Source organism: Nerophis lumbriciformis, linkage group LG28 (assembly GCF_033978685.3).
Source record: "Nerophis lumbriciformis linkage group LG28, RoL_Nlum_v2.1, whole genome shotgun sequence".
Lineage (NCBI taxonomy): Eukaryota > Metazoa > Chordata > Actinopteri > Syngnathiformes > Syngnathidae > Nerophis > Nerophis lumbriciformis.
This window is the reverse complement of record NC_084575.2, coordinates 14,813,344-14,840,419: the sequence shown is the minus strand read 5'-3', so window position 1 is coordinate 14,840,419 and position 27,076 is coordinate 14,813,344. Positions and strand designations below refer to the sequence as shown.

Here is a 27,076-nt window from a genome sequence, read left to right as displayed (position 1 = left end):
ATTGTAAATAATGTAAATAATTCAATGTATATACTCTGATGATTAACTTGTGTGATGACTGTATTATGCTGATAGTATATATTTGTACCATGAATTGATTTACGTGGATTTACGTGGACCCCGACTTAAACAAGTTGAAGAAACTTATTCGGGTGTTACCATTTAGTGGTCAATTGTACGGAATATGCACTGTACTGTAAAAACTACTAATAAAAGTTTCAATCAATCAATCAATCAAAAGGTTATAGAGTTTTTATCCAATCAGAATTCAGCTAGCTTATGTTGCCATGCTGTACCAAATCTGCCAGACGCCTTCAGAATCAACAATGCTGGCGTCTGTGCACTGTAAGTGAACGGGGACATACAGTTGATAGACAGTTGCAATAGCCAATCAGATCACGAGTTGTTGTCAGTAAGGCCTTCTCGATGGCCTAAGGCAGATATATATAGTGATGTTATGAGCTAGGTAACATAAGAACTCAATTACCCAGCATGCCACAGTAGTGAAGAGCATGCACAGTAGCCCCGTTTAGGTTGTTGAATGTAGACATGTCGCGGGATGTTTTTGATGAACACGCTGTGGAGTAAACTTTAAGAATTCAGCCAACACGCCTCGTCTGCATCTTTTATGATTAGACAAGACAACCCATATATTTGAAAGGCCATTTTCAAGAAGGATATTTAAAGAGGAACTACATCTTGCGAGACGATGTCGGCCAACCCCGGAAGCTAGCTCAGCTGTCCCGGCGATGAAATGTGAGTTCATATTTTTTATTTCTTTATTTTTTCACGTTTAATATTTTTTTTTAAATTTTAATTTTGACAGTACCACTTGAAATATGTTTTAATTGCTAATGCGGGTTTATTGATTTTTAAATGCGCCAGAAAATAATCCGTTTTGTACAATGCCTAGTAGGCCGTAAATGTGTTCCTGTATAGTACTTCTCCAGCAATGGTCATGTGGTGACATCAATGATGGTATTCTGAGCGGTAATCATTGAAGTCGGACATCACCGAAGGCCTAGGTGGGAAACCCCTAGCCCGCCACTGTGAAAATTTACATATCACAGATAATACTCTTGACAAAACACTTCAGGTTTGTTGAAAATTCTGAGGAAAAAATTGTCGCAGTTTCAAAAACACCATGAAGAACGCAATGAATTTAGACTTAATCTCAATGTATCTACAAAGCAATTACACTTGAAGTCACAACCCACTAGGATTGAACAAAAAACTAAATAAAGCATGAATAAAAACACTTCTATGTATCAACTACCTTATTTGTCACTTTCTTTACATTTGCACTTTTCACAGAACTATATCAATGCATAGTGTCTCATGCAGCATTTTAAGTGAGGTTACCAATTGTTTATTTTATTCCTGTTTGTTTTACGTTGGGTCGAGGGGGAGGAGTTGCAGCCCCGCTTTACCGTGTACCTCTTGCTTAGTATACTTGCTATATTTGCTTGCCCAACAGAATTGCTATTGCGACATCCAGTGAACACATTTAGAACTGCAGTTTCTTTAATTTAGAAATGCAACTCATCTCGCAGGCCGGATTGAACCTGTTCATGTTTGACATCCCTGTGCTATAACTTCTCTTGGAGTTGTCTTGTCTAAACGACTTGACGGGCACAGTCTTTGAATGTTTGTAAAGACTAAATAAATAGAAGCAAGTTTGGAGTACTAATATTACATAAGACATGGCAGCCTTGCCTTTTTCTTATCCTGCTGCTGCTGCTTTTTCTCCTCTTATCTCGAACACTAACCACCAAAAGTTACAACGAACCACACAACGTGGAGACGACGGGGAGTGTAAGGCAGATAAAAACGACTTTCCGCCAACTTTCCGTGAAGCACCACCCTAATAAAAACAGAAACTGTGATGCAGGGCCGACATTCAAGGAGATTGTCAAAGGTAAACACCTTATGGAGATGCACCTTGGCAACATTAAAATTGACCCTAGTTACTAGTTAGTTTGTGTGTGTGTGTGTGTGTGTGTGTGTGTGTGTTTGTATTTCTACCCTTCTTGAGTCATCAACAAGGAAAAGTACCTTCCATATGAGGACCGGTGAACAAGTTAGGACCGAAGTCATGGTCCCAATACGGAAAACCATTGCATCTAATAGAGAATGTCTCATTTGCACCCCTGGTGGTGAAATCTATCAAAATTAGGGTGGTCCCAAAAAGGAGGGTTTTTTCAAATTGACTGTGTCACTTTTAAAAGTGCTCCCCCTCTGGTCAACATATGAAATAACAAGTGTGTTTAAACATTTTAAGTGCTCCCCCTCTGGCCAACATATGCAAGTGTCTGTAAGAAATTGAAATGAGCCCCCTTTGGCCAAAATGGAAAAAAAAAATTAAAAAAAATAAACATGTACCGTATTTTTCGGACTATAAGTCGCAGTTTTTTTCATAGTTTGGCCGGGCTCCAGTGCGACTTATATATGTTTTTTTCCTTCTTTATTATGCATTTTTGGCAGGTGCAACTTATACTCCGGTGCGACTTATACTCCGAAAAATACGGTATATAGAGACATACTGTAATAACATGAAGTAAATAATAAAGATTAAAAACTAATTACAAAAAAAATAAAATAACTAAAAGCTTACCTTTTTTATATTTGCATAGTTTGTATATATTATTAATGTTGTACATACAAATCTTTATATGTCTAGAAAGGGTGGTCCTAAAGAGGTAGGCACTTTTCGGAGGTCTCAAGAAGGTAAGAAATACAAGAAAGTGTGTGCGTGTGGGTGTGTGTGTGGGTGAATGCCATCCATCCATCCATTTTTCTACCGCTTGTCCCTTTCAGGGTCGGTGGGGGTGCTGTAGCCTATCTCAGCTGCATTCGGGCGGTAGGCGGGGTACACCCTGGACAAGTCGCCACCATTGCAGAATGGTCGCCCCAAATAGCGGCATTATCGATATCGGTATCAGTATTGGATCAATCCAAGCACGAGGAGATCGATATATTTCATGTTGTGTTTTTATTGAGTGGAACTTGGTAATTTTTTTTACAAACACAGAAGAGCTCAAAGAACTTGAATGAGTAGGTTTTGCATATGTTTAGTTCAGTTATTTTATTGACTTTATTCTCCTCCATCAGCGATATTTAATGAAAGTAAGAAGCCGGCAAAGTGTATGTTTTTGTTGATAATGTTACATTAGCTTATATTATTGTAGTTTTCAGCGACGTATTAGCCATCCACATCACAGAAACATATAATGTATCATTTGTTGTTTAGAAACTACCATAAGTGCTGCTCATTGAGTACCACTGAGCCCAGCATGTTTAATTGATAGGACCTACTTCGGTCATATGATTATTTTTTTAAATCAGATTAATCACCCTTTAATTAATCACAATTTGGATTAATAATGATTAATCAGGGCTTCACGGTGGCAGAGGGGTTAGTGCATCTGCCTCACAATACGAAGGTCCTGAGTAGTCTTGGGTTCAATCCCGGGCTCGGGATCTTTCTGTGTGGAGTTTGCATGTTCTCACCGTGACTGCGTGGGTTCCCTCCGGGTACTCCGGCTTCCTCCCACCTCCAAAGACATGCACCTGGGGATAAGTTGATTGGCAACACTAAATTGGCCCTAGTGTGTGAATGTGAGTGTGAATGTTGTCTGTCTATCTGTGTTGGCCCTGCGATGAGGTGGCGACTTGTCCAGGGTGTACCCCGCCTTCCGCCCGATTGTAGCTGAGATAGACTCCAGCACCCCCCGCGACCCCAAAGGGAATAAGCGGTAGAAAATGGATGGATGGATGGATGGATGATTAATCACAGGTTATTACTTGCTGCCTAATTTTGATCAACTTAAAATTGTGTTTGCCTTATGGTGAGTCCACACCTGGTATGTTGTTCTCAAAAAACACTTTGTTGATTACAATTTTTTTGTAGGCATCTAATGAATATTTTTTTCTTTAATGGGTAGGTATTTAGGTAGGTATTAGTATGAGGACCCCATAAGGGACAAGCGGTAGAAAATGGATGCATGGATAGTTATACTATGGGTATACAGTAATACCTCGTTACGAGCTTAATTTGTTCTCTGACGAACATCTTAACTCAAAACACTTGTATCTCAAATCAGTGTTTCCCAATTAATTTAATTAAGATTAATTAAATCCATGCCTGTCCCCCCAAAACAGAACCCCTTATAGGTAAGATGCCTTAAAAAAAGAACTTTTAGATAATAAATATTGTATAAAAACATTAGAATGGTATGTACTGCAAATAACTACAGTAGTTTTTTTTAATTAAGTAATGTAATAATCTGCGATGAGGTGGCTACTTGTCCAGGGTGTACCCCGCCTTCCGCCCGATTGTAGCTGAGATAGGCTCCAGCGCCCCCCGCGACCCCAAAAGGGAATAAGCGGTAGAAAATGGATGGATGGATGGATAATGTAATAATAATGTACAACATTCACCTTGGAGAGTGAACTTCAAGGATATTTCCTTCCAGCTTCTTCTTTGTCAACCACATCATGTCACGACGGGGACTATGGCGACGCAAATTACTGCGTGGATTGCTTTCCCTTGGGTGCAAAGCGACTGGACCGGACAAGGCTTGCAGATAAAGAAATGTTTAATTTTTATCAAAAGAATAAACAAAAAGCGCGCACAAGGCGGAGAACAAAGTTGGCTATGAAAACAAAACTGACACATGGACAGAAACTATGGACATAAAACAAAACTCCCTAACTGTGACATGAAAAAAACAAAACTTACGTGGCATGGCATGAAGCATAAACTATGGTCTCAAGGGTAAACAAGAGTTTCGGGGTAACATGAGTATTAAGGTATCATAGGGTATCATCAGGTAACAGATGTAGTAATGTCGCCAAGCCGACTGCCTGGCAACTGCAAGCTTAAATACTAGTGACATGATTAGTGACAGGTGCGTGAGTCCAAATGTGAAACAGGTCAAACTAATGGTTGTCATGGTAACAAAGCAAGGGAGTGAAAACAGGAACTAAAAAGAGTCCAAAAACCAAACAGAACACAGATCATCAGCATTTCCAGATATTCATGTATAAAACGTCCGCCGTTTAAATATTGTTATGTGTTTATTATGGGTACTCAAGGACACCGTACAAAATCACAACAATAAAATCAAATTGGATAAAAAAACAACAACAACAACAAAGACAAAAGAAAAGATGATTACAATGAATAAGCAGTCAGGAATAGGTGTGTTTTGAGTCTTGATTTGAAGAGGGATATTGAATCTAAGTTGCGAAGGTCTGGTGGTAAGGAGTTCCAAAGATGTGGGGAAGAGCGGCTGAAAGCTCGGGCACCCATGGTGGACAGTTTAAATAAAGGGACAGTGAGATGGATGGATGACGAGGATCTTAGGGAACGTGAGGGCGATCAGGTCAGAGAGATATGATGGACAGAGGTTATGGATGGCTTTGAAAGTGAGGAGAATTATTTTAAAGTGGATGCGATGTTTGATGGGTAGCCAGTGGAGTTGCTGCAGAACAGGGGTGATGTGCTGGATTGAAGGGGTTCTGGTGATTATCCGGGCTGCAGTTCAGTTCAGTTTCAGTTTAATTCGAACATGCATACATCCATTTTCAACCGCTTGTCCCTTTTTGAGGTCGCGGGGGGGTGCTGGAGCCTATCTCAGCTGCATTCGGGCGGTAGGCGGGGTACACCCTGGACAAGTCGCCAACCTCATCGCAGGACCAACCCAGATAGACAGACAACATTCACACTCACATTCACACGCTAGGGCCAATTTAGTGTTGCCAATCAACCTATCCCCAGGTGCATGTCTTTGGAGGTGGGAGGAAGCCGGAGTACCCGGAAGGAACCCACGCAGTCACGGGGAGAACATGCAAACTCCACACAGAAAGATCCCGATTGAACTCAGGACTACTCAGGACCTTCGTATTGTGAGGCACCGTGCTGCCCAACATGCATACAATACAAAGTAATTCGTCACATATTTCCAGTTGTTTCATTACAGCACGTCCGAAAAGGAGGAGGAAGAAGTTGAGCTTATTTAATCCTACCCCTTTCATATCACAGCAATTTTATCCTATATCTGTAAAAACGTGGATCTTGGGGGGTTTTGTTTTCCGGGAATGCAAAGGAAAGTTGGCGCGGGCAAGGCGTGAAGGTGAGTACATGATTTATTTTTAACTCTAAACTACAAAAAAAGGTGCAAACAAAAGGCGCGCACAAAGGCGGAGATAAACTTGGCTAAGGAACAAAAAACACTTAGACAGAAACTATGGACAAGAAAAACTACACTTACTGTGACGTGAAAAGCATGAAAACTATGGCATGTAATACAAGCATGAAATAAGTTAGCACAGAACAAATCCAGAATGTCAGGGGTAAGATAGGATAATGTCACCAGGACGAACAACAAAAACAGACAGGCTTAAATAGCAGTGACATGATCAGTGAAAACAGGTGCGTGACTCAAAACGTGAAACAGGTGCGTGACATGAGGACAGGTGAAAACTAGTGGTTGCTATGGTGACAAAACAAGAAAGAAAAAGCAGGAACTAAGTGTCCAAAAACCAAGCAAAACATAACTAAACAAAACATGATCACAGACATGACTATATCCTTGTTCTCTGTAAGATAACTGTGAACAAATAAATAATAGACAAATAATATACCATAGTAAGTAAACAAATATTAAATACATAAATAATCTTTGTCTCAATAAAAAAAAAAAGATTCAAGATGTTCATCATAATTCTTGTTCTGTGTACTTTGTGAACACTTGTAGTTTGAACAGTCTTTTAAACTGAATCATATTGGTGCTTTGTTTGATTTCTTTGGTTAATTCAGTGTTTCTCCAACAGTGGGGAGGACCCCCTGGGGGGAGGGGGGCACGGTGCAATGTCAGGGGGGGGCGCGTAACCTCGGGGAACATGCTTTTTTTGCTGTACCAGAATATGATGAGCGTATGTCGCACTAGGCTTCACTGTAACCACGGTGGGGGGAGAGGAAAGACTGGTGTGTTGTTTCCTTTATTTTTGATAAGCTTATAATGTTATGCAGAAGTATTGTCATAACAAATGTATCGACAAAATATAGTATTTTTAGTCATGGTGGAGCGTGGGGTGGGCGGGGCGCGAAATATTTTCTTCTTCCTAGGGTGGGCGTAAGAGGTTAATCCATTCCATAATTTTATTCCACCCTGACCCCGGAAGGGACAAGCGGTAGGAAATGGATGGATGGATGGATACTGATATGCTAAAGGTTGTAGTGTTGTACGAGCATAAAAATGTTTTACATTGGATTTTCCTCTAAGGTTATATTTCTCCTCTTTTATTGAGGATAATTGTTGTACATTCTTGGGTAGCAGGTTATAGTTTGCTTTATACATCATTTTAGCTGTTTGCAAATGCACCAAATCGTTGAATTTCAATGTTTTTGATTCAATAAATAACGTGTTTGTATATTCTCTATATCCAACATTATGTATTATTCTAATTGATCTATTTTGTAACACCGTTAGTGAACGAAGCGCACATTTGCAGTTGTATCCCCATATTTCTGCACAATAACTCAGATATGGTAACACTAGCGAGCAGTAGAGATTATGAAGTGATTTTTGGTCTAGAACATGTTTTGCTTTGTTCATTATTGACGTGTTTCTTGCTACTTTATGTTGTATATTTTTTACATGAGATTTCCAATTCATTTTATCATCTACATATATATAATAATCTATATTTTATTACACCCAAAAATGTGTTTACCCTTTCAATGTCTACTCCGTCTATTTGTATTTGTGTTTGACTTTCTCTTCTACTGTTACCAAATAGCATTATTTTAGTTTTACTGATTCAAAGATAAAAGTAGATAGATACAAATGTCATATGATGTATCTTCTATATGTGACTATGTTACAAAAAACTGCCTAAACTCCTGATTAAACACTCAATTTCAACCTTTTAAAAAACCATTAACGGCATAAGTAAAAACAAAAATGCACGCTGGTTGGTATGGCAACCGTTTGGGGAAGTCAGAGCTTCTAAACATTTAAAAAATGTTTCTTCCTCTTTGTCCCCGGCGTACACACTGCTCACTGGCAAGGAAAGAGGAGGCTTTATGATACATTGGGCCATGACGCCTTCCTGAAAAACGAGGCCTCTTTGGAGTCCGCAAACAAAAATGAGGTGAGCTATTTCTTCTCGTTTTCGGACGTGTTTGGGAACATATATGATATTTTTGGTGAGGAGATCCACTTCTACTGGCCTGGAAGATGATGTCAATAGGGAATGAAGTTTATGATTAGTGCTTTATTTTGGTGTATATTTGCTAGTGTCTCATAATAAAGCCTCGTTTAACTGCGTTGTTGTATCTTTAGTATCTAGGATGTGTGTGTGCTGCCTCTTTTATTGGATATCTTGTAAATTCAACGCTTCTTTTCAGGTCACTGATTGGGCCGCCATGCCCCCTTTTTCCTGTGTGGGCGTGTCTAAAGTTACTGACTAACGCACAATTTACTCCTCTTTCTTTCCCCTTGGCCAGCACTTTAGGATTTGGCGGAGTTGTACTCCGTTTCTCATCAAGGCAGCGTGCACTTTGACCTAAAGGATATCCTGTGCTTTCTCAGCAGTTGCAGCCCGAGCGCGGAAAAAACATTTTTTCTGTGCATTTGCATAAACACATTAAGACATTCTTCCGAAGCAGAAGACAAGACCATTGACGATGATGGTGAGTGTTCCTGTAAATGTTTTGTTATGGCGAGCTCTGACAGTCATGTGACAGCCATTGCCTCAAGGCCATGCATCCATAGACGAGTGTTATTGATTCACTCTGCACCTGATGGTATATTTGATTTTACAGGAAGAGGTGCATGAAGAGGCGCCCTGTCTGAGTGTTCATGGTCATAGCGTGAAGGTTACGGAGGTGCTTAAGGAAGGCGATGGACTTACCTTTCTGATTGTGTCTCAAAAAGTAAGAAAAATCGACGTATCAATAACAATAGAGATGTTCAAAGTGATGTGACTATAATTAAATCCCACATAGGTTAGCACACGGGTCGGCAACCAAAAACGTTGAAAAAGCCATATTGGACCAAAAAATACAAAAAACTAATGTCTGGAGCCGCAAAAAATGAAAAGTCGTCTCATAATGAAGGCAATACATGACGTAAGTGTCTATATTAGCTATAATAGCCTACTATCAAAATTACTTTAAAAGTCTTATGTAAGTGTCTATTTTAGCTATATTTGCCTACTATCAAAATGACTATGTGTCGCAGGCTGAAGCAAATCTTCGTTGACAGAAATGTTATATTTATTCTACACATTTTTACAACATTAGAAAACATTAGTAAATCCGAGGCTACTCAGAAGGTGAGTTAACTCCTGGAAATTACTGGCTTTTAATGGCCAAAGGTATAGATGTGTGTGTCCAAGTTAAAGGAAACGGCTGGCTGTCTTCTTTTAATAGATTTATTACAATCTTTGGCAAGCTAGGTAATGTTTGCTGTGGTCTGGAACAACATGGCACACAAACAACTATCTGAAATGCAGCCTATTGGCATACTGAAAATATGTTATGAGACATCCATCCATCCCATCCATTTTCTACCGCTTATTCCCGAAGGGGTTGCGGGGGGCGCTGGAGCCTATCTCAGCTACAATCGGCGGGGTACACCCTGGACAAGTCGCCACCTCATCACAGGGCCAACACAGATAGACAGACAACATTCACACTCACATTCACACACTAGGGACCATTTAGTGTTGCCAATCAACCTATCCCCAGGTGCATGTCTTTGGAGGTGGGAGGAAGCCGGAGTACCCGGAGGGAACCCACGCAGTCACGGTGAGAACATGCAAACTCCACACAGAAAGATCCCGAGCCTGGGATTGAACCCAAGACTACTCAGGACCTTCGTATTGTGAGGCAGACGCACTAACCCCTCTCCCACCGTGCTGCCCATATTATGAGACATGCAAAACTAAATTATATACAAAAAGGATAAAAGTAAAGGATATTAAATGAGCTCAAATATACCTACAAATGAAGCATAATGATGCAATATGTACATACAGCTAGCCTAAATAGCATGTTAGCATTGATTAGCTTGCAGTCATGCACTGACCAAATATGCCTGATTAACACTCCAACAGGTCAATAACACCTTGTGCATTCACGCACAGTATAAAACATTTGGTGGACAAAATTAGACAAAAAAGTTATGGAAGATTTTACATGTAAACAAACGTCACAGTCCACACACTATGGGGAGTTCAAGAACCGCCGAAATTAGTAGGAAAAAAAATACTCTCATCAGTGAAGCATACACACAAACATATTAAACAGTGGGCTTTCTAACAATTGGGAAGGTTTAAATGTAATACTTATTCGACACATTTTTACAATATTAGAAACCATTATTAAATCCGAGGCTACTCAGAAGGTGAGAACTCCTGGAAATTACTCGCTTTTTATGGCAAAAGGTATAGCGTCCATTCACAAATAATGTAAACATCGATCTATACTGCACATATAACACACAATGTCAGTCTCTGTCTATCCATTTATCCATCACACACAATCTAAACATCTGTATGTCCATTCACGCATAATATAAACTTCTGGCATCCATTCACATGTAATGCCAAATGCCGTCTGCTAGGGGTTTGGGAAAAAATCGATTCAAATTCAAATCGCGATTCTCACGTTGTGCGATTCAGAATGGATTCTCATTTTTTTTAAATTGATTTTTAATTTTTTTTTATTTATTTTTATTTTTTTCCTTTTTTTTTTTTTTTTAATTAATCAATCCAACAAAACAATACACAGCAATACCATAACAATGCAATCCAATCCCAAAACCAAACCCGACCCAGCAACACTCAGAACTGCAATAAACAGAGCAATTGAGAGGAGACACAAACATGACACAGAACAAACCAAAATTAGTGAAACAAAAATGTATATTATCAACAACAGTATCAATATTAGTTACAATTTCAACATAGCAGTGATTAAAAATCCCTCATGGACATTATCATCAGACATTTATAAAAAAAAAAAAAAATTAACAATAGTGTCACAGTGGCTTACACTTGCATCACATCTCATAAGCTTGACAACACACTGTGTCCAATATTTTCACAAAGATACAATTAGTCATATTTTTGGTTCATTTAATAGTTAAAACAAATTTACATTATTGCAATCAGTTGATAAAACATTGTCCTTTACAATTATAAAAGCTTTTTACACAAATCTACTACTCTGCTTGCATGTCAGCAGACTGGGGTAGATCCTGCTGAAATCCTATGTATTGAATGAACAGTATTGAATCGTTTTGAATCGGAAAAATATCGTTTTTGAATCGAGAATCGCGTTGAATCGAAAAAAAATCGATTTTGAATCGAATCGTGACCCCAAGAATCGATATTGAATCGAATCGTGGGACACCCAAAGATTCGCAGCCCTACCGTCTCCCATATATTGTGCAATGTCGACTTCTGTCCATCTATTCACACACACTGCAAACATCTGTCTGGTAATTCACACATAATATAAAATTCTGGTATTCATTCACATGTAATGTCAATATATGTCTGGAATATAACATGCAGTGTCAACTTCTGTCTTTACATTCTCATGTAATGTAAACATCTGTCTATCAATGCTTACATTTCTCTCTCCTGTCTTGGGCAGTTGTCTGGAACCGGGAAGTACCACGTGTACCGGACCTATGAGGACTTTGAATGGCTGCAGCAGCACCTGTTCACACAGGAAGGTGTCCCCGGAATACAAGGGGTCATAGTCAGTACTTTTGCTGGATTTATTCCCAATCTCTTGACACATTTCTACGCATTGTATCAGGACTACTGCAGATTAGATACTCAGCATCAAGGGTTGGAATTGGGGGTTAAATCACCAAAATGATTCCCGAGCGCGGCCACCGCTGCTGCTCACTGCTACCCTCACTGGGTCAAATGCAGAGGGTAATTTCACCACACCTAGTGTGTGTGTGACTATATCAGTGGTACTTTAACTTTAATTTAGATAGCACTGGAGAGATAACAAGCTGTGGCTCCAAATCCAATCAAGACAGTTTGTCAGCTACGTACTCGTAATGTAAGTACTCGTCTGTTTTTAACGTCAATGCAGCAGAATCATATTAGGAAGTATCTTTCATTGTGCAACACTTCCTGGACAGTGGTACCGTTGTGTGTAGTGGGGGTTGTGTAAGATTTATCATTCACACAAAATGTGTACGTTGTGTATTTAAAAAAAATCTTGTTGCAACTTTCATTAAAATGTTCCTTTTAAGAAGAATTCAATAGAGATCATTCAACATTGTCTTGGCAAACAATAACTCATTGTAAAATTGTGCTCCTATTTCCCTCCCTAGTTTCCTCCTCTTCCTGCAAAGGCGCAGGTGAATGCATCGGCTAAGGTCGTCAAACAGCTGGGTGAGCACGCTTCTGTGAAACATATATTCAATTTAGAACTGAATTTAGTCAATCAGATGAACATCATTTTTTTAGTAGTTTGATCAAATGGTTCTCCTGCTGTAGGTTTCCTTGCTTTGGAGGAGTTGCAGCCATACTGTGCTGCACTGGAGGCCTTCCTCCACCAGGTGGCAGCCCATAGCATACTCAGCAAAAACAAAGATTTAGAGAGCTTTCTCACCAGCTGTGAAGTGAGTTGAGATTTTTTTTTCCCCTCTGTGAATTATTATGTGGTGAATTAGTATGTACAGTATTACCTGCAATCCTGAAAAGTCTTTTAGAGTGAAAGGTCAACAGATTGTCTTGTTTTACTAACACCTCTTATCAGGGGCGTTCAGCATGTTGCGTTTTCCATCCATTTTCTACCGCTTGTCCCTTTTGGGGTTGCGGGGGGCGCTGGAGCCTATCTCAGCTACAATCGGGCGGAAGGCGGGGTACACCCTGGACAAGTCGCCATCTCATCACAGGGCCCACACAGATAGACAGACAACATTCACACTCACATTCACACACTAGGGCGAATTTAGTGTTGCCAATCAACCTATCTTCAGGTGCATGTTTTTGGAGGTTTTAAATGTCCTAAAATGTGCAAACTTTGTGGTTGACTTTACTTCATCCCTTTTTTGGAGTGGTTGTCATGTGACAGGCCAAGATATGGCTTTTAGGGGTGGGTGATACTGCAAATTTTGGTATCGATTTAAAACCAATACAGGGCCAGTATCGCAGATACTGATATTTTGTCTTATCAATGAATGATTTTGCCTTTTATTTGGTTGTATTAAGAATCAAACACAGGACAAATATTTAAAAAACACATTTTTAAAACATATATATTCTCTTATTTGTGGACACTTTCATAAGATAAAGGCTGGCCCTAGTGTGTAATTATGAGTGTTAGTCCTGCAATGAGGTGGCGACATGTCCAGGGTGTACCCTGCCTTCCGCCCGAGTGCAGCTGGGATAGGCTCCAGCCCTCCCGCGGCCAGGAGAGGGACAAGCGATACAAGATGTTTAATACAACAATATAAGGAACGCGGAAATTTTGATGGGCCTGCTATCCGTGCCCTGGACCTCTGGCCGGGGGCCATCGGAAACCGCCGTACTTACCGTATTTTTTCGTATTTTTCATAGTTTGGCCGGGGGTGCGACTTATACTCAGGAGCGACTTATGTGTGAAATTATTAACACATTACCGTAAAATATCAAATAACATTATTTAGCTCATTCACGTAAGAGACTAGACGTATAAGATTTCATGGGATTTAGCAATTAGGAGTGACAGATTGTTTGGTAAACGTATAGCATTATCTATATGTTATAGTTATTTGAATGACTCTTACCATAATATGTTACGTTAACATACCAGGCACGTTCTCAGTTGGTTATTTATGCCTCATATAACGTACACTTATTCAGCCTCTTGTTTACTATTCTTTATTTATTTTAAATTGCCTTTCAAATGTCTATTCTTGGTGTTGGGTTTTATCAATTAAATTTCCCCAAAAAATGCGACTTATAGTCCAGTGTGACTTATATATGTTTTTTCCCTTCTTTATTGTGCATTTTCGGCCGATGCGACTTATACTCCGGAGCGACTTATACTCCGAAAAATACGGTATTAGATGGTGCCATGTCTCCATCAGTTTGGGGGTCTTTGCCCTAAAAGTTGAAGACCCCTGCCCGAGATTCCTAATAAACTACTTGTTAATTTCCTGTAAATAGCTGCTTACTTTCTGCTGCAACTTGGTTTCATCTACACTTATTAAACTTTATCAAACACTTATTTATCGGTATTGTTTGAAGCAAGCTTCGTCGTTACCTTAGCTATTAGCACACCTGCTACTGGCTTTCTCTTGGTGTGTCACATGTTTAGCCTCCAGTGATAATACTCCTTGATAACGATACTTAAGATATTAAGAAATGCAGTTTAACTGGAGAAATTTACTTCATACTGGGAAAATTGGGTCAACTATGTCACGCCCCATAAACCTGACTTTAATTTTTCGAATTAGTGATTGTATTGCAAAAAAAACCCCAAAAAAACAAAAACAAAAAGGGATTACTCCCTATATGTGTACCGTATTTTTCGGACTATAAGTCGCAGTTTTTTTCATAGTTTGGCCGGGCTCCAGTGCGACTTATATATGTTGTTTGTATTTTTTATTATGCATTTTCGGCAGGTGCGACTTATACTCCGGTGCGACTTATACTCCGAAAAATCCGGTATATGTATGTATGTATGTATGTATATATATGTATGTGTGGGTATATATATATATATATATATATATATATATATATATATATATATGTTTATATTTTATTTTATTTCTGATTACTATTATTATTAATGTATTATTATTTATTTTTCTTTTTTTTTCTTTGTTTATTTAATTGATGTATTTGTAGATATTACTTTGGTTTTTTTGTTGTTTCTTTCTTTTTTTTGGGGGGTGGGTTGTATGGGTGGGATATAAACAAAAATATTTTGACATTTAGGGCAGACAATAGATATATGATTTATGTGAATATGATGTAATGGGGCAGCGCGGTGGAAGAGGGTTAGTGCGTCTGCCTCACAATACGAAGGTCCTGAGGAGTCGTGAGTTCAATCCCGGCCGCGGGATCTTTCTGTGTGGAGTTTGCATGTTCTCCCCGTGACTGCGTGGGTTCCCTCCGGGTTCCCTCCGGGTTCCCTCCGGGTTCCCTCCGGGTACTCCGGCTTCCTCCCACCTCCAAAAACATGCACCTGGGGATAAGTTGATTGGCAACACTAAATTGGCCCTAGTGTGTGAATGTGAGTGTGAATGTTGTCTGTCTATCTGTGTTGGCCCTGCGATGAGTTGGCGACTTGTCTAGGGTATACCCCGCCTTCCGCCCGATTGTAGCTGAGATAGGCTCCAGCGCCCCCCGCGACCCCGAAGGGAATAAGCGGTAGAAAATGGATGGATGGATGGATGATGTAATGGATAGGAATGTCTGATGCTGGATGTCAATAAAATTAAAAAGAAAAAAAAAGAAAAAAAAAAGGAAATGCAGTTTATTTGCCATAATAGAGGTGATTATTATTAGCTTAGGGGAGTGGCTCTAGGTTGTGTATGGAGACACGTAATTTGCTGCTAACCGTTTGTCAGCCAGGGAACTAAAAATAAATAGTGTCAACAGTAACAACAGTAACATCACACATCAATCAATCAATCAATCTTTATTTATATAGCCCTAAATCACAAGTGTCTCAAAGGGCTGCACAAGCCACAACGACATCCTCGGCACAAAGCCCACACATCTTTGTTATCAATTGGTAGTATTTTGGAAAAAAGTATGAGAATTGTGTCTGCGTGTACTTACAGCCGCCAGGTCGACAGCGAGTGCGGAAAACCATTTTCAACCGACTGAGTCAAGCTATGGAAGAGATGAGGAAAGAAAGCCACAAGGTAGTCAACATTGAGAAGTACTAGAATGTCAGTATTTTCACTGAGAGCGTCTTGACGGTGCTCTGAATGTGTCTGCAGGACGTGGACGAGTTCTTTCAAACCAAGCGAGACGTCAACCTCGCTCTAACCAGCGGCACCAAGAATGCTGTGGAGGCGAGTCCAGCTCCTGCTTCTTTTCTCGAATAACGCGACGCACGCTTCTATTTTGGATGCTTTCATATTTTTGTTTTCTTTCCTGCAGAAATTCCTGGACGTGGTACTGACGGAGCAAAGTAAGAACAGGCCACTCGAAAGTGTGGATACGACTTACATTTGATTGTATTTGCTATCTGACTTTTGTCTTCAAGGGTATTTTGATAAAACACGGACATACAGAAAGAGACTTTTAAAAGTTGGTTGTGCACCAAAGTGAACGCAGAAGAGGCTTTTTATAGCAATGAAACTAATTATTAATTGGTCATACGACCCTGCAAAGCTCCTCATTAATGTCACTCTTCCAAATACACAAATTTTAGAACATAATTGCCTCTCTAATGAGTGGATAAAACGTCCTAAATAGGATCTTATGAACGACCTACAAAAAATCAGGCATATTATCATTATTTACTCAACATCCCTTGTAATATATCACAGTTTTAGAAAATAATATTGCTTACAGTATCTACATTTCAGTAGAATTTGTTACATCATAGCACTATCACATATTACTGTACTGACTTGAATATAAGAGTGTCAAATCAATTTGTGTGTGTGTATATATATATATATATATATATATATATATATATATATATATATATATATATATATATATATATCCATCCATCCATCCATTTTCTACCGTTTGTCCCTTTGGGGGTCGTGGGGGGTGCTGGAGCCTATCTCAGCTGCATTCGGGCGGAAGGCGGGGTACACCCTATATACATATATATATATATATTTGTCCCACCAGAAAATATTCCATATATAAAAAAATATTACCTTAAAAAAAATATATATATACAGTATATTTTAATAAGTTAGATAATATGTATATAAAATTATGCATGAAACATGATATTAAACATTATAAAGGCAGATTAGGGCCACAAGAGAAAAAAATAAAAATAAATATAGTTTAGTGTGTTTAATAATTGATAAAAAAACAAAAAAAAACAAGTTACGAATATTAATGTGACCGCTTTGCATCCTTTAATTTAATTAATTTATATTGTAATTAAGTTCTTTATGAGGCCTTGGGCAGAACATTTTTTTGGACACCTCTGGTCTAGAGATCAATATATGCAAACCAGCAGATGTCACCGAGCAACCACTCTCTGTGCAAGTCAGAGCTTTTCTTCCTGTCATTCACACACACACACACACACACACACACACACACACACACACACACACACACACACACACACACACACACACACACACACACACACACACACACACACACACACACACACACACACACACACACACACACACACACACACACACACACACACACACACACACACACACACACACACACACACACACACACACACACACACACTTTCCAAAAACAATTTGAAATGTGGACTTGTTAGACCACAGAACACTTTTCCACTTTGAGCTCGGGCCCAGCGAAGCCGGCGGCGTTTCTGGGTGTTGTAGACAAAAGGCTTTCGCTTTGCATTGTAGAGTTTTAACTTGCACTTACAGATGTAGTGACAAACCTGTAGTTACTGACAGTGGTTTTCTGAAGGGTTCCTGAGCCATTGTGGTGATATCCTTTACACACTGATGTCGGTTTTTGATGCAGTACCGCCTGAGGGATCGAAGGTCACAGGCATTCAATGTTGGTTTTCAGCCTTGTTGCTTACGTGCAGTGATTTCTCCAGATTCTCTGAACCTTTTGATGATATTACGGACCGTAGATGGTGAAATCCCTAAATTGTTTGAAATAGCTCGTTGAGAAATGTTGTTCTTAAACTGAAATGTTGTTCTTATACTTTGTTCACAAAGTGGTGACCCTTGCCCCATACTTGTTTGTGAATGACTGAGCATTTCATGGAAGCTGCTTTTATACCCAATCATGGCACCCACCTGTTCCCAATTAGCCTGTTCACCTGTGGGATGTTCCAAATAAGTGTTTGATGAACATTCCTCAACTTTCTCAGTCTTTTTTGCTTTTTTGAAACATGTTGAAGGCATCAAATTCCAAATGAGCTAATATTTGTAAAAAATAACAAAGTTTACCAGTTTGAACGTTAACTATCTTGTCTTTTGCAGTCTATTCAATTCAATATTGGTTGAAAAGGATTTGCAAATCATTGTATTCTGTTTTTATTTACGATTTACACAACGTGCCAACTTCACTGGTTTTGGGTTTTATGTTTTAAATAAATGAAGCAGAGTCAGCTGTGAAGCAGCTAAAAAAATATGATTTGCTTTTTTATTGTAATGTACCCGTTGTTTTGCTAATATATGATTTGAAAAATGTTATATAATTCTTCTTAGCTACCTCTAATTATGGCACCATTTTGTGGCAAAGTTGATATTTTGGCATTATATATAACATTGCCAGTGATGATTGTGGATGATGTTATGGAATATAGCACCGTGACATGAGTTGAGATGTATAATAATCTCATGTGTTGTGCAGAAATAGCAGTGGCCTGTGGCCACTTTGCAGCCTCCCTGCATTTGTGCGTGGAATCAGAAGACGACCCTGACAAAGCGGCTTTTTCCAAGTAAGATCGCACTGCTCTCAGTCCTACTGTATATAACATGATAGTAATGGTTTAATTTTTTTTTAATCAAACACTACAACAAGGTCATAATTAGAGATGTCCGATAATATCGGACTGCCAATATTATCGGCCGATAAATGCTTTAAAATGTAATATCGGAAATTATCGGTTTCAAAAAGTAAAATGTATTACTTTTTAAAACGCCGCTGTACGGAGTGGTACACGGACGTAGGGAGAAGTACAGAGCGCCAATAAACCTTAAAAGCACTGCCTTTGCGTGCCGGCCAATCATATCATCTCTACGGCTTTTCACACACACAAGTGAATGCTGCATACTTGGTCAACAGCCATACAAGTCACACTGAGGGTGGCCGTATAAACAACTTTAACACTGTTACAAATATGCGCCACACTGTGAACCCACACCAAACAAGAATGACAAACACATTTCGGGAGAACATCCGCATCGTAAGACAACATAAACACAACAGAACAAATACCCAGAACCCCTTGCAGCACTAACTCTTCCGGGACGCTACAATATACACCCCCCGCTACCCACTACCTCCCCAACCCCGCCCACCTCAACCTCCTCATGCTCTCTCAGGGAGAGCATGTCCCAAATTCCAAGCTGCTGTTTTGAGGCATGTTAAAAAAAATAATGCACTTTGTGACATCAATAATAAATATGGCAGTGCCATGTTGGCACTTTTTTTCCATAACTTGAGTTGATTTATTTTGGAAAACCTTTTTACATTGTTTAATGTATCTAGCGGGGCATCACAACAAAATTAGGCATAATAATGTGTTAATTCCACGACTGTATATATCGGTATCGATTGATATCGGAATCTGTAATTAAGAGTTGGACAATATCGGGACATCGGGTATCGTCAAAAAAGCCATTATCGGACATCTCTAGTCATAATATTCTTAAACTTGAAAATTCAACCATCTACCATTTGTCAATGTTTCAGCAGTTACTGACAGTAATAGATAAATAATTCAAACAATACAAACACTAAATGCAAGTGTGAATCCTCAGAGACACATTGTTTAATGAATTAATAAATACAGAATATTGATAAATAAATAGGCTGTTAAATAATTAAGTAAAGCATACAGGAGTGAATACTGTAAGAAACATTGATTGATGAATTAATAAACACAGAATATTGATAAATAGATAGCCAGTTAAAAAATGAAGTAATACATACAGGAGTGTGTTCTGTCAGAAACATTGTTTGATAAATTAATGAATACAGAATATTGATCAATAGATAGCTTGTTCAATAAGGATGTAATAAATACAGGAGTAAATACAGTCAGCAACATTGTTTGATGAATTAATAAATACAACATATCGATCAATAGATAACATGTTAATGGCCGTCACGGTACTGTGCTCTCTCATAGTCTCATGTTTATCTTTCTTTCTTGCGTTGAACCAAGAGAGCACAGTCTACCAAGTCAAATTCATTGGCCAATAAATCTGATTCTTATTAATGAAGTAATAAATACAGGAGTAAATACTGCCAGACGTTGTTTGGTGAGTTAATAAAAACAGAATATTGATAAATAAATAGCTTGTTAAATAATGAAATAACAAATACAGAAGTAAATACTGTCAAATATTGTTTGATGAATTCATAAATACAGAATATTATTAGATTACTTGTTAAATAATGAATAAATACAGGAGTAAATACTGTAGGAGATTTCTTCTGAATTAATAAATACAGAATATTAATAGATAAGTTGTTAAATAATAGATAACTACAGGAGTAAATACTGTAAGATATTTTTTATGAATGAATAAATACAGAATATTAATAGATAACTTGTTAATTAATGAATAAATACAGGTGTAATATTGTAAGAGATTTTTTTTAACGAATTAATAAATACAGAATATTCATAGATAACTTGTTGAATAATGAATAAACACAGGAATGCATACTGCAAGATATTATTTTGATTAATGAATAAATACAGATTATTAATTAATAGGTAACTTGTTAAATAATGAATAAATAAATATAGGAGTAATTACTGTAAGATATTTTTATGAATTGATAAATACAGACTATTAATAGATAACATGTTAAATAATGAATAAATACAGGAGTAAATACTGTAAGAGATTAATCTAATTAATGAATAAATACAGAATATCAATAGATAACTTGTTAAATAATGAATAAATACTGTAGAAAATACTGTGAGGTTATTTTGATGAATAAATAAATTCAGGGTGAATAGAAAACTTGTTAAATAATGAAGTAATACTGTAAGTACAGGAGTAAATACTGTCAGAAACATTGATGAATTAATAAATACAGGATACTTATAAATAAATAGCCTGTTAAATAATAAAGTAATACATACAGGAATAAATACTGTCAGAAACATTGTTTGATGAATTAATAAACACAAAATATTGGTAAATAGATAGCTTTACAAATAATGAAGTAATACATACAGAAGTAAATACTGTCAGAAACAATGTTTGAAGAATTAATAAATAAATACAAAATATTGATAGATAGCCTGTTAAATAATGAAGTAATACATTCGGGATTAAATACGGCAAGAAACATTGTTTGATTAATTAATAAATACAGAATCTTAATATATAACTTGTTAAATAAGTAATACAGAATCATTTGTTACATGTTCATGTAGAATATTGATAAATATTAATTTATCACATTTCAGTAAATAAATGCATGAATATGTGATAGTAAATATTACGGTTCTTGGCATTCTACGTACAATATATATATATGTACCTTGTAAACACCATATGCTTATGCAGTTTCTTAAAATGTATAGCACATTGCTTGAGTCCTCACAGTTTCACAGTTTTACTCCAATTTTCAAAAAGACTGGTTAAAAAAGATGTTCTTTATTCTTGTAGGATTTGTGTGAAATTATCAGACGTCTTTGAGTCTATGAAGGTAATTTGTGCTTTTAAGGACATTAAAAAAAAAACATATCCGTGCACCAATTATTTGTTTTTAAATGTCTGTAAATAATATTTGTCACGCGCAGAAAAACATGACAAACGTTGCGAAGAATGACATCAACACTCTTGGGCTGGGTTTGGATCTGGAGTCACGCTATCAGGAGGCGGAAAAGGTGTGTTGCTTTCCTCATTGTATCAGTACAATTATTGTACGTCACACATGTGCCTGAACTACGATGCCCGAGAAGGTCACAACAATTGCAAACACCACAACACAACAGGTTTCAGCCACAACACAACAACTTTACACCACAACGTAACCACTTTAAGCTACAACACAACAACTTTACATGGCAACATAACCACTTTAAGCCACAACACAACAACTTTAAGCCACAGCACAACAACTTTCAGTCACAACACATTACAGCCACAACACAACAACTTTAAGGCACAACACAACAAAACACAACAACTTTCAGCCACACCACAACAACATGAAGCAACGGTGGAAGACAGACAGTGCACTCAATCACAACACTTTACTTTTACAACTTTGTTTGTTAACCTTCTTCAACTTTACGCCTCAGCTACTTGGTCCGTCTGCAAAACCTCCGTTGTGTCCGTCAGTTTTGTTGTCGCTTAAAGTTGCTGTGGCGTTTGCATTTGTAGTGGCTTTCGCAATCGTGCTGTAGCTGAAAGATAATAAATGATAAATGGGTTGTACTTTTATAGCGCTTTTCTACCTTCAAGGTACTCAAAGCGCTTTGACACTACTTCCACATTTACCCATTCACACACACATTCACACACTGATGGAGGGAGCTGCCATGCACGGCGCTAACCAGCACCCATCAGGAGCAAGGGTGAAGTGTCTTGCTCAGGACACAACGGACATGACGAGGTTGGTACTAGGTGGGGATTGAACCAGGGACACTCGGGTCGCGCACGGCCATTCTTCCACTGCGCCACGCCGTCCCTAATGAGATGTGTTGTGGTTGAAAGTTAGTGTGTTGTGGCTTTATGTTTTGTTTTGTGGCATTTGCATTTATAGTGGCTTTTGCAATCGTGTTGTGGCTGAATGTTGTTGTGTTGGGGCTTTATGTTGTTGAGTTGTAGCGTAAAGTTGTTGTGTTGTGGCTTTGTGGTTTTGGGCTGTGGCTAAAAAGTTGTTGTGTTGTGGCTGAATGTTGTGGTGTTATGGCTTTTGCAATTGAGTAGTGGCTAAAAGGTGCTGTGTTGTGGCTTTATGTTGTTGTGTTATGGCTTTGTGATATTGTGTTGTGGCATTTGTATTTGCATTTATAGTGGCTTTTGTAAACATGTTGTAGCTGAAAGTTTTTGTGTTGTGGCTTTATGTTGTTGTGTTGTGGCTTTATGTTATTCTGTTGTGGCTTTATGTTATTGTGTTGTGGCTAAAAAGTTGTTGCGTTGTGGCTGGAAGTTGTTGCGATGTGGCTTTATGTTGTTGTGTTGTGGCTTTATGTTATTGTGTTGTGGCTTTATGTTATTGTGTTGTGGCTAAAAATGTGTTGTGTTGTGGCTGGAAGTTGTTGTGTTGTGGCTTTTGCAATCGTGTTCTGGCTAAAAGTTGTTGTGTCGTGGCTTTTGCAATCGTGTTCTGACTAAAAGTTGTTGCGTTGTGGCTTTTGCAATCGTGTTCTAGCTAAAAGTTGTTGTGTCGTGACTTTTGCAATCATGTTCTGACTAAAAATTGTTGTGTCGTGGCTTTTGCAATCGTGTTCTGGCTAAAAGTTGTTGTGTTGTGGCTTTTGCAATCGTGTTCTAGCTAAAAGTTGTTGTGTCGTGGCTTTTGCAATCGTGTTCTGACTAAAAGTTGTTGTGTCGTGGCTTTTGCAATTGTGTTCTGGCTAAAAGTTGTTGTGTTGTGGCTTTTGCAATCGTGTTCTAGCTAAAAGTTGTTGTGTTGTGGCTTTTGCAATCGTGTTCTGGCTAAAAGTTGTTGTTTTTGTGGCTTCATGTTGTTGTTTTGTGGCTTATAGTTGTTTTGTTGAGGCTTTTACAATCGCGTTGGTGCTTAAAGTTGTTGTGTTGTGGCTGTATGTTGTTGTGTCGTGGCTTTATGATATTGTGTTGTGGCATTTGCATTTGCATTTATAGTGGCTTTTGCAAACATGTTGTAGCTGAAAGTTTTTGTGTTGTGGCTTTATGTTGTTGTGTCGTGGCTTTATGTTATTGTGTTGTGGCTTTATGTTATTGTGTTGTGGCTAAAAAGTTGTTGCGTTGTGGCTGGAAGTTGTTGCGATGTGGCTTTATGTTGTTGTGTTGTGGCTAAAAAGTTGTTGCGTTGTGGCTGGAAGTTGTTGCGATGTGGCTTTATGTTGTTGTGTTGTGGCTTTATGTTATTGGGTTGTGGCTTTATGTTATGGTGTTGTGGCTAAAAAGTTGTGTTGTGGCTGGAAGTTGTTGTGTTGTGGCTTTTGCAATCGTGTTCTAGCTAAAAGTTGTGTTGTGGCTTTTGCAATCGTGTTCTAGCTAAAAGTTGTTTTGTCGTGGCTTTTGCAATCGTGTTCTGGCTAAAAGTTGTTGTGTTGTGGCTTTTGCAATCGTGTTCTGGCTAAAAGTGGTTGTGTTGTGGCTTCATGTTGTTGTTTTGTGGCTTATAGTTGTTTTGTTGTGGCTTTTACAATCGCGTTGGTGCTGAAAGTTGTTGTGTTGTGGCTGTATGTTGTTGTGTCGTGGCTTTATGATATTGTGTTGTGGCATTTGCTTTTGCATTTATAGTGGCTTTTGCAAACATGTTGTAGCTGAAAGTTTTTGTGTTGTGGCTTTATGTTGTTGTGTTGTGGCTTTATGTTATTGTGTTGTGGCTAAAAAGTTGTTGTGTTGTGGCTGGAAGTTGTTGTGTTGTGGCTGGAAGTTGTTGTGTTGTGGCTTTTGCAATCGTGTTCTAGCTAAAAGATGTTGTGTCATGGCTTTTGCAATCGTGTTCTGGCTAAAAGCTGTTGTGTTGTGGCTTTTGCAATCGTGTTCTGGCTAAAAGTTGTTGTGTTGTGGCTTCATGATGTTGTTTTGTAGCTTATAGTTGTTTTGTTGAGGCTTTTACAATCGCGTTGGTGCTTAAAGTTGTTGTGTTGTGGCTGTATGTTGTTGTGTCGTGGCTTTATGATATTGTGTTGTGGCATTTTCATTTGCATTTATAGTGGCTTTTGCAAACATGTTGTAGCTGAAAGTTTTTGTGTTGTGGCTTTATGTTGTTGTGTCGTGGCTTTATGTTATTGTTTTGTGGCTTTATGTTATTGTGTTGTGGCTTTATGTTATTGTGTTGTGGCTAAAAAGTTGTTGCGTTGTGGCTGGAAGTTGTTGCGATGTGGCTTTATGTTGTTGTGTTGTGGCTTTATGTTATTGTGTTGTGGCTTTATGTTATGGTGTTGTGGCTAAAAAGTTGTTGTGTTGTGGCTGGAAGTTGTTGTGTTGTGGCTGGAAGTTGTGTTGTGGCTTTTGCAATCCTGTTCTAGCTAAAAGTTGTGTTGTGGCTTTTGCAATCGTGTTCTAGCTAAAAGTTGTTTTGTCGTGGCTTTTGCAATCGTGTTCTGGCTAAAAGTTGTTGTGTTGTGGCTTTTGCAATCGTGTTCTGGCTAAAAGTGGTTGTGTTGTGGCTTCATGTTGTTGTTTTGTGGCTTATAGTTGTTTTGTTGTGGCTTTTACAATCGCGTTGGTGCTGAAAGTTGTTGTGTTGTGACTGTATGTTGTTGTGTCGTGGCTTTATGATATTGTGTTGTGGCATTTGCTTTTGCATTTATAGTGGCTTTTGCAAACATGTTCTAGCTAAAAGATGTTGTGTCGTGGCTTTTGCAATAGTGTTCTGGCTAAAAGCTGTTGTGTTGTGGCTTTTGCAATCGTGTTCTGGCTAAAAGTTGTTGTGTTGTGGCTTCATGTTGTTGTTTTGTGGCTTATAGTTGTTTTGTTGTGGCTTTTACAATCGCGTTGGTGCTGAAAGTTGTTGTGTTGTGGCTGTATGTTGTTGTGTCGTGGCTTTATGATATTGTGTTGTGGCATTTGCATTTGCATTTATAGTGGCTTTTGCAAACATGTTGTAGCTGAAAGTTTTTGTGTTGTGGCTTTATGTTGTTGTGTCGTGGCTTTATGTTATTGTGTTGTGGCTTTATGTTATTGTGTTGTGGCTAAAAAGTTGTTGCGTTGTGGCTGGAAGTTGTTGCGATGTGGCTTTATGTTATTGTGTTGTGGCTTTATGTTATGATGTTGTGGCTAAAAAGTTGTTGTGTTGTGGCTGGAAGTTGTTGTGTTGTGGCTGTATGTTGTTGTCTTGTGTCTTTATGTGGTTGTATTGTAGCGTAAAGTTGTGTTGTGGCGTTCGCATTTGTTGTGTCCCTTCTCTGCCACTGTAGTAAACCCCTCATACATCCTTTAGATCTACAGTATCAGAATGAGACTTGGATATGCTTTAGCGTAGTCAATGTATGACCTTAGCAGTTAAGATCTACTATTCACTGAAAATATAGTATTGCACCTTTAAAAGAATCTTACTTTTGTGAGATACTGTTGATGTTGTTGTGTTTAATTTCTTACGTTTCATGTCCTTTGCAGGAGATGCTTTTCAGAAGGACTTGTAAATTGTTGGAGTTAGAAACTGCCAGAAAGAATGCAGAGAAGGCCAAACCAGTCAAGAAGGCGACTGTGAGTATTTAGTTGGCTGTGTCTCAAATGTATTTCTTCTGTCAGTACACACTAAAGGGGTGATAACATGTCTGCATAACATGTGATGGTAGTTCTTTGGTCAAAATTTTGTATAGATTATGTTACGGATCATATATATATATATATATATATTGTGGCTCCGAAATGACAACACAGGCACGGCTTCTTAAAGACGGGCTCTTTACTTGGGTTTATGCCGTGAAAACTACAGGACAAGACATGAAATACAATGCTTTAGACATAAATCAGTCACAGGCAAATATACGACTTGTGAATCTGACCAATAATATTCCTTGAGATTTTCAATTTCCAGTTCTCGCTTGATTACATCTGCATTGCGGTCTGAAGTCACGGCTGATGATAGTTCGAGTCTTGGTATGGTGGTTTGTTTAGTCAGTGCAACTCTCGCTTTACCCATGACTAGTGAACAACTGATTTTTCCTTCTTTACTTATTGCTCTGAGGTATGAACATGCGCCATAACCTTCGAGGCTTGCGTCTGAGAAGTTATGTAACTCGCACTGTACAACATTGCTGTCTTGTGAGTAACTTCGTGGGATTTTCAGAGCTGCCAGTTTGGGCAGGTCTCTCAACCATGCTTCCCACCGTGGTAGTATGTGGTCTGGGAGATCGTCGTCCCAATTTACTTTGTCTTTGCACAACGTTTGGAGTATTTGCTTTCCAATCAGTATGAATGGGGCGACAAACCCAAGGGGGTCATAGACTGATGCAACTGTCGAGAGCACCCCTCTCCTTGTCAACGGGTTGTCTTTGACTTGGACTCTGAATTGG

General features: G+C 38.5%; 1 protein-coding gene across 1 annotated transcript in view; it reads left to right on the top strand.

Moving 5' to 3' along the window:
* Positions 1-8,063: 8,063 nt before the first annotated feature.
* LOC133570742 (sorting nexin-6) overlaps positions 8,064-27,076 on the top strand; it is a 28,865-nt gene continuing 9,852 nt past the window's right edge. Inside the window, exons 1-13 of the mRNA XM_061923436.1 lie at positions 8,064-8,160; positions 8,601-8,701; positions 8,834-8,944; positions 11,675-11,782; positions 12,375-12,435; positions 12,541-12,665; positions 15,825-15,908; positions 15,987-16,061; positions 16,150-16,180; positions 18,550-18,637; positions 21,558-21,597; positions 21,692-21,778; positions 26,175-26,264. Of these exons, the coding sequence (XP_061779420.1) occupies positions 8,696-8,701; positions 8,834-8,944; positions 11,675-11,782; positions 12,375-12,435; positions 12,541-12,665; positions 15,825-15,908; positions 15,987-16,061; positions 16,150-16,180; positions 18,550-18,637; positions 21,558-21,597; positions 21,692-21,778; positions 26,175-26,264 (906 nt within the window). The 5' untranslated portion in view covers positions 8,064-8,160; positions 8,601-8,695. The remainder of the gene's footprint in view (positions 8,161-8,600; positions 8,702-8,833; positions 8,945-11,674; positions 11,783-12,374; positions 12,436-12,540; positions 12,666-15,824; positions 15,909-15,986; positions 16,062-16,149; positions 16,181-18,549; positions 18,638-21,557; positions 21,598-21,691; positions 21,779-26,174; positions 26,265-27,076) is intronic.